The following is a 17,576-nucleotide window of genomic DNA, read 5'->3' on the forward strand; positions in this document are numbered from 1 at the left end:
TTTTCAAGATAGTCCACAAATGGCAATAAAGTAGGCAGTTGTTTGGTATGAAACAACAGCAGTTTACAAATGTGTACTTCAAATGCATTGCTCATTCAAGACCTCGTGTTGCCTGAAATATTAATTCCTGACCACTGGTTCCTTATCTAAAAGTATTCAGTTAAGGACCAACTGCATAATTTTGATCCTAAATATTTTAAACACTCTGCATGTTTCTTGGAATTAATAAAACATACTGAACAGCATCTGAGTCCTTTACAGTGTTCAGTTGGTAATGTGTATTTTTTTCACACACACTTTAAATAGATGGTTACACCCTAGTATGAAGTAATGAATAAGACATCATTTGGTATTGGAAGATGAGTACGTAGTGTAAAGGTCTATGTTTGAATATATAATCTGAAATTACATTACAAGTCCAACTGTTACAGTTATTTAAAACAAGTTACAGACATAAAAATAAACAAGTTACAGACATAAAAATACAGATTTACAATAACACGGAATAAAAAGGTTTATTTGGTTCCTAGTGAAAGTAAAAAATATATTTTTAAAGGGCGGGTAGGTTACAGTGTGACAGAGTAGTTGTTGAAGGAATATATTATAACTCTGTATATATAAACCATCCCAGTGTTTTCCAAAATTAATTTAGAAAAACTGCAGCTAATCTCAACGATGATTGTCAGGAAGGCATCTGAATACTCAGGTTTCATCACTTTTTCTTATTGCCACTATGCACATCCACAATAGACAACACTAAGCATCACAAGAGATCTAACAGTACACACTCTATATGCGAACTATAATGAAACAAAAGAGAACACAGTTAATGCTGACATGCTGTTAACAACAGGAAACTGAATATCTGTGGTGAGTGATTGCGTCAGGTGGAGTTGCAAACAGGAGAAAGGAGTTGGGCAACGGGAAGGAAGATTGGGGAAGTATTAGTGAGGGCTGGAAGGTAGATCAAGCAGGCACACAGAATAGGAATGTCACACTGATGAGTTTATTCTGCCTTTGCATTACTCCCATTGCTTGCAGCTAGAATGAGCTCACTGCTGCCACATTCCTATCCCATGGGCCTGTTGGCTCTCCCTCCCAGATGCCAGTGAACTTTTCCCACAACTGCCTCCCACTTACTCCCCTCCTTTGTACTCTCCCCCCAACACAACCCCTCACCCTACCCTAACAGCACTGCAGGTGCAATGATGTCACCAGCAAGGATGTAACCATATATATGGTTGTGTTATTGCTCAAGAAGTCAACATCCCTTTTTTTCAGGGATGAATGAGGTATCATGAGTAAAGTTTTTTAGCCAGTTTCTGACATTGCATACTGATTTTCTACTAAAACTTACTATCTGTGGAAACTTTTACCATAAAGGAGACTTGACTATCACAGGCAAAAGGGCATCATAGACACCCAGCTGCATACCTATATTTTATGGAGTTAACTTATTAATCACGAATAAGGACTCCTTTTTAACATTATTTTATTACAAATATCATTTCATTTGTTTTAAAGTACTTATAACTGGATAATTTGTATACAGCTTTGTCACAGATAATAACCGTGACAACTGTGGTAGTCCATTATTTCTGTCTGTTGTGTACGTTGACTTTTCTATACAAATATTCTTTCCAAAATGACAAACATATTTCTCACTGTCACCTTGAATTGCCATTTACCTATTGCTACAATGGCCTAACATGCTTACTGTAACTGACAATGTTTGTCGAGTTAAAGTTCTAGGTTATGCTACCATACTGAAAGTCCCTGATCTGGTCATACGAGCGAGGACAAACAATATGAATTCAAAACACATTTTTTGGACTTATGGAAATATATATACAAGGATGCACCACAAATTCATGTTTATTATTTCGTGTCATTTGATTTATTGTTAAAAGTCTTTTCTCTTCATTCCCAGAATTACCCTTACCCCAATGACTACACTTATTCCAAACACTGTCATTATTGAGGGAGGGAGGGAGGGGAAGGGGGGGAGGGGGGGGAGGGGGGGGAGAGAGGGAGAGGGAGAGAGAGAGAGAGAGAGAGAGAGAGAGAGAGAGAGAGAGAGAGTGTTCCCATTTGGAGTGACATCTATTGAGAGCACTGAGCCACACAAAATTATTATTACCAGAATGTATACATGTCTTCTTTTTCCATACAAATTATAAATTAAAACCCTTTCAGTGTTTTTCTGCACCTATGTCAAGGGTAATCTTAGGAACTACTGTAGGAATTTTGATACTGTTTTCACTGATAGACAAATTAATTCACAAGGAAGCTTTGTGTATATAATTTATAACACTATGCTAGACAAGTTGTCTGGCTGTAGGACTTAGTGCTACAAGTGCGAAGCTGGGATGGGTCACTAGTTTGAGTAATAGTACCTGCCTTTTGCAAGCAGTACTCTTTCAACTGAACTCTCAACACACAACTGTCACAAATATTTACATCAGTAGACACTAGAAACAAATGTTATTAAAATACTATGGGAAATTGGTCAGAGTATTTTGATATCTATAACTTACAAAAAGTCACAAAAATCAGGTCACAAAACCAAACAGTTTGGAAGACGTAATTTCTAACGCAAAAACATAGGATAAAATACCAACTCAAATGTTATAAATGTTACATCACAAAGATACAACACACCTTTCCTAGGTTACAAGTTTTAAAGATGCTAGATCCTGAAGATCTTGAATCGCCAAACACTTTTTCACAGTTCTCACAGCTTACACCATTGATTAGCTCTGGAGACATGAACTTCTCCAACAGTTGATATAATGTCGTTTTATTACGAAATACGGTTTCGTTGGGTGGCAGTGTCAAAGATATGCAGCCAAACTTGTCATATTTCACAGGTGACTGCAACAAAACGATATGATAAGCTCAAATTATAAACATATGGTAAAATCAATATTACATAGCAAGGAACAAAACTGAATAAAGAAATTACTCTCGACATGTCCTTAGAAACACTGAGAAATATGGTATTGACAACATGCTACTTGAACCATAAGACATGCAGTGACAATGAAATTAATCGCTTCACTGAAATCAAGTACCAATGCATGCTCTTTACTATAACTGTAACACTAAGTAACAACTACAGTACAAACTAAAGGACTGTTTTCAATACAAAATTATGCATGCTGCCACATCATCTTCCCTCCCTTCTTTCCTTCCTGGAAACAAATCACTAACATATTTGACAATAGTGTAGTAAGTGGCAGGCACAGTAATTTTTTAACACAGCTGAATACCTCAAAGTAAATCCATGTGTAATTCAATCCACCCATAAAAAAGGGTCAAGCACAATTACCATATAGTCCAAAGACAGATCACAGGTATGCGAATTCATTCACGAAACGGAGAAATTGGTGGTTGTGGTGTACAGCATTGATTGTGTTCTCCAGTGACAAAATCAAAACAAGAAATGGGATAGCATTGAGGTGATATGTAAATGTGTCACTAAATTTACAATTACTAGTTCTCATAAGTAAATCTACAAAAATCTGCAAAGAACTATTCATTTTCTAATATGCTGAAGTCTCTTAAAATTATTTGTTATATTATATTTAAAGATAAAAATGCAAAATATTGATACAGAACACTCACCGTTAGTGTTTTCATTGTTACATAGTAAAGTTTTCTATAAAGTAATGGTGGAAGATTCCGTCAGCATATTGTTGTTGTTGTGGTCTTCAGTCCTGAGACTGGTTTGATGCAGCTCTCCATGCTTCTCTATCCTGTGCAAGCTTCTTCATCTCCCAGTACCTACTGAAGCCTACATCCTTCTGAATCTGCTTAGTGTATTCATCCCTTGGTCTCCTTCTACGATTTTTACCCTCCACGCTGCCCTCCACTACTAAATTGGTGATCCCTTGATGCCTCAGACCATGTCCTACCAACCGATCCCTTCTTCTGGTCAAGTTGTGCCCCAAACTCCTCTTCTCCCCAATTCTATTCAGTACCTCTTCATTAGTTATGTGATCTACCCATCTAATCTTCAGCATTCTTCTGTAGCACCACATTTCGAAAGCTTCTATTCTCTTCTTGTCTAAACTATTAATCATCCACATTTCACTTCCATACATGGCTACACTCCATACAAATACTTAAAGAAACAACTTCCTGACACTTAAACCTATACTCGATGTTAACAAATTTCTCTTCTTCAGAAACACTTTCCTTGCCATTGCCAGTCTACATTTTATATCCTCTCTACTTCGACCATCATCACTTATTTTGCTCCCCAAATAGCAAAACTCTTTTACTACTTTAAGTGTCCCATTTCCTAATCTAATTCCCTCAGCATCACTTGACTTAATTTGACTACATTCCATTATCCTTGTTTTGCTTTTGTTGATGTTCATCTTATACCCCCCTTTCAAGACACTGTCCATTCCGTTCAACTGCTCTTCCAAGTCCTTTGCTGTCTCTGACAGAATTACAATGTCATCGGTGAACCTCAAAGTTTTTATTTCTTCTCCATGGATTTTAATACCTACTCCGAACTTTTCTTTTGTTTCCTTTACTGCTTGCTCAAAATACAGATTAAATAGCATCGGGGAGAGATATTATTAGTTACAATCCACCAAAAATACTGCCAACAATATTATGAAAAGGATAGTTGCTACTAACCATATAGCAGAGGTGCTAAGTTGCAGAAAGGCACAACAAAAAGACTGTTACAAAATAAGCTTTTGGCCAACAAGGCCTTTGTCAAAAATAGATGACACACACACACACACACACACACACACACACACACACACACACACACACAAGTGCAACACCCATTCTGAATTCTGTCAACTGTGTTTTGTCAGTAGCTGCTTCTCCTCTAAAATTTGATAGTGAATCCCTACCATTGCTACACCCCCCACCCCGCGACTGGATGTGTAATTGACGCTTTTCACACTTTTTCCACAACAATTTCATTCTTGGCTGCCTCCCTCCACAATGACACATATTTCATGATTCACTATTTACCTTCATTTTTCACTAGCAATTTGACACTCAGCTTCCATGAGGAGCTTCTCAGCTTCACAGGGCATAAACTTTGTGTTTATATGGCAGTTAATTGTTTGATTTATAACCACACACATTCAACACCACTAAAATAACAATGGTGTGACTAAAGCTGCCCAGTTTCATGCCTGTATCTTTTTGCAGTTTCACCGATGACATATACTGGAAATCGTTGCTTATACAATGCACCCTTCTTCAAATCTCCACAAATCACACTTCATCTTTTCAGCCACTGAATAATTGCAGCCCTTCTCATTGTCAAAGTTAGCAACATAATTGTGCGGGTCATTACACATAAATACATTTCATAGCTTTGTGAGATTCATCACACAGGATGTTTCAAACCACTTCTGGAAAGTTACATTATCCTCTTATTCATGATAACCACTTGTATTTTCTTAGCAAAACCTTGACTGAGAATTTGAAATACAGCATTCCAGTATGCAATGCAAATATTAATTTGTCCACCACTTAAAGATTGATTCGAAATTTAACTGTTACACAATATTAATGAAATTTCCATCAGAAATTCCTCGGCAAAATTGTGCATAACTAAGAAACATTTGAAATTTTCATAAATATTTTCTGTCAATTAATAGAAGAGTAGCTGAGATGAATATCTTCTGGCTCTTCACATAGTGCAGACTTCCTTGCTTTTTAAAATATCATCTTTTGAACTGACATGAGTAATATCCATAAATTATAATATTTCTTTCTCTCATAATTAATGTAACGTATTGCAAATACATAGAAAGAAGGATCCTTTATTGCACGATTATATGATAGCACAACAAACACTGGTAGCAGTTACTTCTGTAAAATATCTGGGAGTATGCGTACGGAATGATTTGAAGTGGAATGATCATATAAAATTAATTATTGGTAAGGCGGGTGCCACGTTGAGATTCATTGGGAGAGTCCTTAGAAAATGTAGTCCATCAATGAAGGAGGTGGCTTACAAAACACTCGTTCGACCTATAGTTGAGTATTGCTCATCAGTGTGGGATCCGTACCAGGTTGGGTTGACAGAGGAGATAGAGAAGATCCAAAGATGAGCGGCGCGTTTTGTCACAGGGTTACTTGGTAAGTGTGATAGCATTACGGAGATGTTTGGCAAACTCAAGTGGCAGAGTCTGCAAGAGAGGCGCTCTGCATCGCGGTGTAGCTTGCTGTCCAGGTTTCGAGAGGGTGCGTTTCTGTATGAGGTACTAAATATATTGCTTCCCCCCACTTATACCTCCAGAGGAGATAACGAATGTAAAATTAGAGAGATTCGAGTGCGCACGGAGGCTTTCCAGCAATCATTCTTCCCGCAAACCATACGCGACTGGAACAGGAAAGGGAGGTAATGACAGTGGTATGTTAAGTGCCCGCCGCCACACACCGTTGGGTGGCTTGCAGATATAAATGTAGATGTAGATGTAGATAATAGTGACCTATATGACAATGAACGGCTTCTTTCTACAAGCTGCTCAAACATGTCTCTTGCTTCTTCCTCAGCCAGATTTTTCCTGACGTACATAGCTTTGTTGTGCCAGTCTAACAAAATCTATGATGCACAATTCTTCTCCTGTTGTTACAACAGTGTCACTGTGCTTCATTTCAAATCTGTTGCTGTTCTGATTACTATCAGTGCAACAGGAAATAAGAGCTCATCATTCTCCTTTCCTTTCTCAATGCATTTGCTCACCAAACACATTTTTGTATGTCTCCTGATCTATGTGGTTTCAAACAATTGTTTTATTTTGCCTTTGTGAAGACTTCTGTAGTCTTTGCAAGAAACCAGTTGGAGTCAATGTACTGCCCTTATATTGGCCAGTTCAGTGACATAATCTCAGAATCTTTCAGAATGGAATTAGATTGTTACAGAGTGCTTATCATTGGTATTGGGGATACAGATAAATGTGATACTCTGGAATGAATTTCTACTTTGCAGCAGAGTATGTGCGATTCAAAATTTGCCACAGAAACTCAAAGTTTGGAAGATGGGAGGGTGGCAGTGGCAGAAGTAAAGCTGGGAGGGCAGGTTGTTGGTCATGCCAGGATGCTACTGGCTGCAGTAAAATTTTGTTTCCAGGTTCTAGCACACAGAACGCTTACATCACATTTTCAAATGATGTTTATTGCTTTCATCCGTAGTGCTCTCATCACTCAGTGGAAGATTGGTACACCATCTTCAACACCAGAATCCAGATAACATTTAGTTCCAGATCCTTTTCCTTCCAATTAAAACTACTGGCATGTTTGACAATCTCTTCACGCCTCTATGTATAGCTTATTGTAATACCTGTCCATGCTACCTAGGACCTGAGTCTTATCAAACCAGATCCGATGGTCTTCTGGCTGCAAAGTAGTATCACAAGGTATTTGTGAATGGTGAAAAAACAGTAACATACAGAAGTCAACAACTACTGTGAAGTTATACAGAAAAACGTACCTATCATTTGACGAAGTGGTTACTGTATCTAAAACTGTCAAAATAACTACACAAATTAATTTCATTATCAATTTTAACTTCCCTATCTATACAATAGAAATGTTAAGTTGAATGTACAATTCCTTTTTATAGAAATATTGGTGATAACTTTCTATTATTAAAAAATAAAAAGAATTAAATATACCTCTTTGTGCAGATTCTACACGAAAACAGCCAAGCTCTTTTCAAACAGTTTCAAAGCTGACAAAGTCCTAACACGAGTCTCAAAAGTTAACTAGCCTATTTTATTTTCATTCATATATTTGAAGCTAGTTTCCTGGATCATTTTTAAGTATGTTCTAATAGGAGATAGATGTATGAATGAAACTACCGGAGGTCATTGAGTATCTTAATTCCCTCCAAAATAAAAGTGACACCCAAAGCAAATTTGATACCTAACAACATATTAACATGACCCTTAAATCAAAATTTCATAAAAAGACTACACACAACTGACCATTAAAACAGCAGCACCATGAAGATGGCATGCATCAAATGTTAAATTAGCATGAAATGTACTGCACACGATATGTGCAAATGCTAAGCATTTCAATGCAACCACAGAAATTACATGGAAGTAATGCTGTCTACATTCTGTACATAAGAAAATATAATACAGCAGATTTCTCATTCAGAAGTCACAGCTGAATGTTGTTTGTTTGTAAGCTCATGTTATGCCTTGTGTAAGATGAAGAAACCTTTAAGAGTAAAATGCCGGAATTCAACAATGGCAGAATCACAGCCTCTCGAGACTGCAGTTCATTGTTCTGTGATACTGCTGCTTCAACTGGTCAGAATGCCATGTTTGTAATGCAAATGTGGAAGCAAAGGCTTCATGAGGGCTGTACACAATGCCAACAGGATATCAACGACCCCACAAGACTGATGTCTCCCTCCAGACACGTCACATACCTCGAGACAGGAAATGTAATTGTTAGCAGTGAGACAAGTATCAATACAGACAGTGCACAATGTCTGGAACACCAAAGACTGTCAGCATGGCAACCACTGTTTTGGATTCCCTTGATGCAGCATCAGAGTAGTGCTGCACCCGACAACAACTTTGGACATAGAGTAGCACCTCATTAACTTTCCACACGATTCTCGATTATGTGTACAGCATCACAATGGAAATATCCATGTGTGGAGGCTCCAAGGAGACGGACCATTATCTGATCGCATTTTTCATTGTCAATGGTCCAGCACCCGGCTAGGTAGTATGGAGTGCCACTGCATACACAGCATGATCACCTCTGTTTCGCATAGTCAATAATTTGTTTACCAATTACTACATATCTGATGTGTTAAAGCCGGTGGCTGTGCCTTATCTTTGAGGTCTTTATGATATTTTTCAGCAGGATGGTGGAAAACTGCAAGTGGCCAGTGCTGCCCTGATATACCTCATACAAAGGTCTGGGCAGCAAGTTCTCCCAGTCTCTCACCTCTCATCTGGTCATGGCTAGCTGAGAAACTGGGACATCACTGATCAACAGCCTTACTTTTGATGAACTCTGGTGTTGAGTTAAGGCAGCATGGAAAAATGTACCTGTACCTGTTAACCAAGCTCAGTTTAAATCGATGCCCAGTTAGGTCGAGTTGCTGTTGTTCACAGAGGTGGCAGCTCTATGCACTAAATTTTCACCCTCTGTGCCCCCAAATGGAAATATGTATTATTTTTGTTACACTGTACATGCACATTAAGTAAAATTTTGTTGTTACTTACTATCTTCATGGCGTCGTAATTGTGCGTGTGCGTGCGTGCGTGTGTGTGTGTGTGTGTGTGTGTGTGTGTGTGTGTGTGTGTGTGTGTGTTTTCAGTTTCTATCTCAGGTCACTTGAATGCTATCATTAATAGTTACAACTTATTAAATCACCAGCAGATAACCTGTTTAAAAAGAGGGATTTTAAAATACTGTTGCTGTTGTGGTCTTCAGTCTAAAGCATTGTTTGACATAGCTCTCCATGCTATTCTATGCTGTGAAATCCTCTTCGCCTCCAAATAACTATTTCAACTTAAATCTTTCTCAGTTTGCTTTCTATATTCATCTCTTGGTCTCCCTCTACAATTTCACCTCCCCCTTATCCCATCAACCCTAAATTGGTGATCCCTTGGTGTCTCAGAATGTGTGCTATCAACCAATCCCTTCTTATAGTCAGGTTGTGACACAAATTTCTTTCCTCACCAGTTCTATTCAGTACCTCCTCATTAGTTACATGAGCTACCCACCAAATCTTCAGCATGATTCTGTAGCACCACATTTCAAAAGCTTCCATTCTCTTCCTATCTAAACTGTTTATGGTGTATGTTTTACTTTCATACACACCTGCACACTATACAAATACTTTCAAAACAGATTTCCTGCTGCACAAAGCTGTATTTGATGTTAACAAACTTCTTTTCTTCAGAAACACTTTTCTTGTCAGTGCCAGTCTACATTTCATACCCTCTCTACTTTGGCCATCATCAATTATTTTGTTGCCCGAATAGCAAAACACATCTACTTTTTTAAGCGTCTCATTTTTTTTAAATCTAATTCGCTCAGCATTACCTGATTTAATCCAACTACTTTCCATTATCCTCTTTTTCTGTTTTTGTTGATGTATATGATGACACTGTCTATTCCATTCACCTGCTCTTCAAAGTCCTCTGCTGTCTCTGACAGAATTACAATGTCATGAGCAAACCTCAAAGTTTTTATTTCTCCTCCCTGAACTTTAATTCCTTCTCCAAATATTTCTTTTGCTTCCTTTAGTGGTTGTTCAATGTACAGATCGAATAACAATGGCGACAGGCTACAACCTTGCCTCATTTCCTTCTCAAGCACTGCTTCCCTTCCCTTTCATGCCCTTGAGAATCTTCTAACCACTATCTTTTTTATTTACAAGTTGTAAATAGCCTTTCGCTTCCTGTATTTTACCCCTGCTGCCTTCAGAATTTCAAAGACAGTATTCCAGTCAACAGTCAAAAGCTTTCTCTAAGTCTACAAATGCTATAAATGCAGGTTTGCCTTTCCTTAACCTACCTACTAAGATAAGTCATACAGTCCGTATTGCCTCGCATGTTCCTACATTTCTCTGGACTCCAAACGGATGTTCCCTGAGGACAGCTTCTACCAGTTTTTCCATTCTTCTCCACAGATTTTGTGTTGGTATTTTGCAACCATGACTTATTATACTGCTAGTTTGGTACTGTTCATAACTGTCAGCACCTATTTCTTTTTTAAATGGAAGTATTACATTCTTCTTGAAGCCCAAGGATATTCCACCTGTCTCACATATCGTGCACACCAATTGGAACAGTTCTGTCATGGCTGGCTCTCCCAAAATACAAGGGAAACTAAATTACAAATCAAATTAATTTCATCAGTTTCGTAGCACTTTACTATTCCACTTTTTATTACCTTTTAAACACATCATCTGATGACTACCTGGTAATAAGTTGAAACCAGTATTGTTCGCTACTTGAGTGTCCTGCAGCTGAAACGTATAACAGATTTTTTTTACACAATGACACTATGTTTTGCTAAGATAGTGTACACAGTCTGTGTTAATTACTGTCTGCAGCATCTGTTACTACACAATACCATAAAAAATTAACAGAAACAGAGGAACTGCTTCAGTGACATATTTACCTTGTATTTGCATCTTGTGCATGTAGTCTTGCCAGCTAGCAGACCTTCACAAGGTGGTACTGCCCACACAGATCCTTTTACACCAGGTAGGTGGGCATTTTTTAAGCCTGACTGTATACACCTGACAATGCCACTGGCTGACAATGACTGCCTACTTTGACTGTCTTTATTCTTCCAGTCACTGGGACTTCTCTTGTCCATACAATGTGGATGGTGATGTAGATGTTCTTTACTGCCAACACTAGGCATATCACCCTGTGCATGGTTAACTTCATTGTTCAGGACACATTTTTTATCAAAGTCATTTAGTTTCACCGTCGTAGAACCAGCAATACTTGAGCAATCATTCCCACCTTGAACTATGTGATTACTCTGAGACTTGTTCTCAACAGTCAAGTCAGTACTCTCTGTCAGACAAACAAGTCCTTGCCCTGAAGATGCATCCAAATAACTGTTTACAGTGGCAACATTTTCTTTATCGCTGTCTGAAGTCAACTCAAAATCGCCACTCCCTTCACTTTCTGGCAAGCTAGATACACTTTGATTGGTTTCCTCTTGTTCTGCTTCAAAATCAAGCAGATCGGCAAGTGTAGACACTTTCTGAAAGACAAAAATAGGAACATAAAGATGTTAGATTGAACATATGACATTATAAAAACACTTGCAAAGTTTTCAAAGTTTTTCAAGAACAGAGCAAGTTTTTAAAATGTATCAGAAAACTTCTAATGAGCCTTGCACAACATTTTGCAAAAGTATTAAATGATTTAGGAACTCTTCTCATTTCCCCACTAAAGCACATTTACATAATGGCTCAGAAAGAGAGAACTTTTAACTGTGTGGGGGCATTGTTCATTTACTGTCCATAAAAACAGTGTGGTTCTAAAATGTATCAGTAACATCCACAATGATTTTTTCGTGCTGTAGAAGTGTTTGTGGTGTGTGCTCTAACCTCCCCTTCCTCCCCAATTTTGACTGCCATAACAGACATGACATATGACATCATAGCCAATGTTTGCGAGTAGTTTGTGGGAGTTCTGAAATGCAGTACCATTTGCTTATTACAATACTTAGTGCAAAAATTAATCATTTAAAACAAATTGTTCATTATATTTACATCATTAATATCAACAAGGGATCACACAATTGCACCAATATTCATTAAACAGACTGAAACACTTCAGAATACCTTTACAACAAAGTGTATTCATATGTACTATATACAATTTACAGTACTGTACGTTCCCTGTGAAGTTTCATTTTTAGTCACAAGAACAGGTAACAAACAATAGGTACACAATCAATCAATTACAATTACACAATTACAATGTTTAAGCAACAAAATAGAAAAGAATCTAGTACAAATTAACAATAAAGCCACAGATCCAGTTGATGAGTTTGTGCTTGATATTTTCAAGTGTGGTGGAAATGGACAAGTGGCCATGACAGGTATCATGCTTGTGAAACCTACAGTAAAACTGGTTGAGGAATTTCAAGGTTTCCTAATTTTTCATCACCACATTTCAATAAGTTTCTGACACCATCATCGTTGTCCCAGGTGGTAACAACCACTGTCATTTTCTGCCTCACAACTGAGGAGCAGAAAGAATGGTGTGGAGCCTGTTGAGTCTTGCTTCATTGTGTTATACGCAAATGTTATGACGGGCAGTATTGTATAATCTCTCTGTTCAATGTCAACATAAAAGGAGAGCATATCTGGCAATGTTTTATTAAAGCATTCTGAGAGGCCATCTGTCTGTGAGTGGTAGGGAGTTGGCATCCAGTTAGTTATAACACAATGTGGAATTACCTTAGTCTTGAGCAGAAATCTTTTCCACAGACTTCATCATCACACAGGGCACTCTGTGCTTCAAAACGATGTCTTCTACAAGGAACATTGCAATTTACGAAGCTCTGGCACTTGGCACAGCTCTGGTGTCAGTGTAGCAGGTGAGGTAGTCAATGCAGACTATTATCCATCAATTCCCATTTATTGAGATGAGGAACATCCCCAAGAGGTTGATACAAAACTGGGGGAAATGTGCTGATGCAGGCAGAATTGATATGAGATGCTCCAAGGAAACAGCGGCAATTATTTCCATCAGTGGCATTTCATTACACCTGCACATAATGTCCAACAGATCGGTAGAGACCTGGCCAGTGATACCTGCACTTGATCTTCTTTAGAGTCTTCATGAATCCCAGGCAACCAGATGTTGGAATACCATAGAAATTCTTTATAGTTCCTCTTATACAATGCTCCATTTATTAACTGGAATTTTCCTTTGGTCAGTTCCTCCTCCTTCAACCCATCTATCGTTTTCAGCAGTGTTGGATATTCCATATGTTCAGCAGCGATGACAGATATTTCACCCATGCTGCTCTGTTGATCCAAAGGGTTCCTTGAAAGGAATTGGTGTTTTCGTGTTTACATCTGATTTTTTGTACCACTGTGATATTGCACTCCTGAAGCCTCAGTGTTCATCTTGCCAGTTGACCCAACAGACCCTCAAGACTAGTCAGCCAGCATAAAGAATGTTGGTTAACCACAATGGTGAACAGTTTGCCACATAAAAATGGCTACAACTTGATGGCCCAAACAGCTGCAAGGCACTCTTCTTCGTTGTAGAGTACTTCATCCTGGACTTTGAAAGTAGTCTGGGAGTGTAAGCTATCGCCTCATCATCATCTTTCTGAATCTACACTAGAACTGCATCTATCACACAACCACTAGTATTGGTGTGAAGTTCTGTTTTGGAATTCTCGTCATGCATGCTAGGACTGGAGAAGATGGCAGTGCCTCGTTACGAAAAGGGAAGGTCTGTCTTGCACTGTATTCCAGGAAAATGTGGCATCTCCTTGCAGCAGTTCCTGCAAGGGGCATGCCTTTGTTCAGAAGTTCTTTGTGACTCACCCTTTGTGCACACTCTCAGGTGGCTTGCAGAGTATTAATGTAGATTCAGTAACAGCACATTCTGAGGAAACTACTTAGATCACAATTGTTGTGGTCTTCAGTCCACCAGAAACTGGTTTGATGCAGCTCTCCTAGCTACTCTATCTTGTGCAAGCTTCTTCATCTCCAAGTACCTACTGCAACCTACATCCTTCTGAATCTGCTTAGTGTATTCATCTCTTGCTCTCCCTCTACAAATTTTACCCTCAATGCTGCCCTCCAATACTAAATTGGTGATCCCTTGATGCCTCAGAACATGTCCCACCAACCGATCCCTTCTTCTAGTCAAGTTGTGCCACAAATTCCTCTTCTCCCCAATTGTATTCAGTACCGCCTCATTAGTTATGTGATCTACCCATCTGATCTTCAGCATTCTTCTGTAGCACCATATTTTGAAAGCTTCTATTCACTTTCTGTCTAAACTATTTATTGTCCATGTTTCACTTCCATACATGGCTACACTCCATACAAATACTTTCAGAAAAGACTTACTGAAACTTAAATCTATACTCGATGTTAACAAACTTTTCTTCTTCAGAAACGCTTTCCTTGCCATTGCCAGTCTACATTTTACATCCTCTCTGCTTCGACCATCATCAGTTATTTTGCTTCCCAAATAGCAAAACTCATCTACCACTTTAAGTGTGTCATTTCCTAACCTAATTCCCTCAGCATCATCTGATTTAATTCCACTACATTGCATTACCCCGTTTTGCTTTTGTTGATGTTCATCTTATATCCTCCTTTCAAGACACTGTCCATTCCATTCAACTGCTCTTCAGATCCTTTGCTGTGTCTGACAGAATTACAGTGTCATCAGCGAACCTCAATTCTTTTTATTTCTTCTCCACGGATTTTAATTCCTACTCCAAATTTTTCTTTTGTTTCCTTTCTGCTTGTTCAATATGTAGATTGAATAACATCGGAGATAGGCTACAACCCTGTCTCACTCCTTTCCCAACCACTGTTTCCCTTTCATGCCCTTCGACTCTTATAACAGCCAATTAGTTTCTGTACAAATTGTAAATAGCCTTTCGCTCCCTGTATTTGGCCTCTGCCACCTTCAGAATTTGAAAGAGAGCATTCCAGTCAACAACGTCTAAATCTTTCTCTAAGTCTACAAATGCCAGGAATGTAGGTTTGCCTTTCCTTAATCTATATTCTAGGGTAAGTCATAGGGTAAGTATTGCCTCACGTGTTCCAACGTTTCTACAGAATCCAAACTGATCCTCCCCGAGTTTAGCTTCTACCAGTTTTTCTATTGGTCTGTAAGGAATTCATGTTAGTATTTTGCAGCCGTGATTTATTAAACTGATAGTTCGGTAATTTTCACACCTTTCAACACCTGCTTTATTTGGGACTGGAATTATTATACTTTCTTGAAGTCTGAGGGTATTTCGCCTGTCTCATACATCTTGCTCACCAGATGGTAGAGTTTTGTCATGGCTGACTCTCCCAAGGCTATCAGTAGTTCTAATGGAATGTTGTCTACTCCCGGGGCCTTGTTTCAACTTAGATCTTTCAGTAATATGTCAAATTCTTCACGCAGTACCGTATTTCCCATTTGATCTTCAGCTACGTCATCTTCCATTTCCATAATTCTGCACTCAAGTACATCGCCCTTGTAAAGACAAGAACTGACAATTTGCAACATGTCAGCCAGTGACGCTATATGCTACTCCACACTGCACGCAGCATAGCTCGCAGCAAAGTGTTTGAATATTAGTCAAGAGAGAACATTACATAATCAGAGTAATGAAAATGCTGCCTCAACTAATGCTTTGGGTACCTGATTAGAAACTGTGCAGTACTTTCCAGCAACTGCACACCTTCACAACTAGTGAAGCCAACATATCAAAGAAAATTCCAATGGTGATAATCCTGTCAGAATCTTTATGTCATTTCAAAGAACCCCTTGACCCTAATACATACTTCTAACTTAAAACTATCATTCATGTTAGAGATATTTGTTAAATGGCAGAGATAATTTCTGCATGCATTCCATTCTTTCAGTCATTTCCACATGGTGAGAATCTGATGAAAGCAGACAATAGTCACAACAGCAGCTTTCATTTGCAAATACAGGGTGTTACAAAAAGGTACGGGCAAACTTTCAGGAAACATTCCTAACACACAAATAAAAAAAAGATGTTATGTGGACATGTGTCCGAAAACGCTTAATTTCCATGTTAGAGCTCATTTTAGTTTCGTCAGTATGTACTGTACTTCCTTGATTCACCGCCAGTTGGCCCAATTGAAGGAAGGTAATGTTGACTTCGGTGCTTGTGTTGACATGCGACTCATTGCTCTACAGTACTAGCATCAAACACATCAGTATGTAGCATCAACAGGTTGGTGTTCATCACGAACGTGGTTTTGCAGTCAGTACAATGTTTACAAATGCGGAGTTGGCAGATGCCCATTTTATGTATGGATTAGCACGGGGCAATAGCCGTGGTGCGGTACGTTTGTACTGAGACAGATTTCCAGAACGAAGGTGTCCCGACAGGAAGATGTTCGAAGCAATTGATCGGCGTCTTAGGGAGCACGGAACATTCCAGCCTATGACTCGCGACTGGGGAAGACCTACGCTCAATGGAGCACATTATCATGATTTCATACGGGATACTCTACCTGTGCTGCTAGAACATGTGCCTTTACAAGTACAACACAACATGTGGTTCATGCACGATGGAGCTCCTGCACATTTCAGTCGAAGCTTCTCAACAACAGATTCGGTGACCAATGGATTGGTAGAGGCGGACCAATTCCATGGCCTCCACGCTCTCCTGACCTCAACCCTCTTGACTTTCATTTATGGGGGCATTTGAAAGCTCTTGTCTACGCAACCCCGGTACCAAATATAGAGACTCTTCGTGCTCGTATTGTGGACGGCTGTGATACAATACGCCATTCTCCAGGGCTGCAACAGCGCATCAGGGATTCCATGCGACGGAGGGTGGATGCATGTATCCTCGCTAACGGAGGACATTTTGAACATTTCCTGTAACGAAGTGTTTGAAGTCGCGCTGGTACGTTCTGTTGCTGTGTGTTTCCATTCCATGATTAATGTGATTTGAAGAGAAGTAATAAAATGAGCTCTAACATGGAAAGTAAGCGTTTCCGGACACATGTCCACATAACATATTTTCTTTCTTTGTGTCTGAGGAATGTTTCCTGAAAGTGTGGCCGTACCTTTTTGTAACACCCTGTACACGCATTTGCTCAAAATTTTGCTGATAAACCTCAGTTGCCACTTACCTTTACCAGCATTTTCTTCTTACCACAATAATTCAATTATCTTTCAAGTGGTTATTGGTAAAAGTGGTTATTTAAAGTGGTTAATTAAATAATTATTAACCATATAAGGAAAAAATAGATTGCTATTCACTGTAAAGATGACACATTGAGTTCAGATAAGCACAATGAAAAGACAGTTGCACACTAGCTTTCTGCCACAGCCCTCTTCAGAAAA

The 17,576-nt window shown here is 38.8% G+C and overlaps 1 protein-coding gene across 1 annotated transcript in view; it reads right to left on the bottom strand.

Annotated features, from left to right (window-relative positions):
- Positions 1–17,576, bottom strand: part of LOC126416111 (ubiquitin carboxyl-terminal hydrolase 30) — a 116,379-nt gene that overhangs the window by 42,901 nt on the left and 55,902 nt on the right. The window contains exons 4-5 of the mRNA XM_050083626.1: positions 11,152–11,751; positions 2,662–2,874 (exon numbers count right to left, since the gene is read on the bottom strand). Coding sequence (XP_049939583.1) covers positions 2,662–2,874; positions 11,152–11,751 — 813 coding nt within the window. The remainder of the gene's footprint in view (positions 1–2,661; positions 2,875–11,151; positions 11,752–17,576) is intronic.

This window comes from Schistocerca serialis, chromosome 1 (assembly GCF_023864345.2).
Source record: "Schistocerca serialis cubense isolate TAMUIC-IGC-003099 chromosome 1, iqSchSeri2.2, whole genome shotgun sequence".
In the NCBI taxonomy this organism is placed as follows: Eukaryota; Metazoa; Arthropoda; class Insecta; order Orthoptera; family Acrididae; genus Schistocerca; species Schistocerca serialis.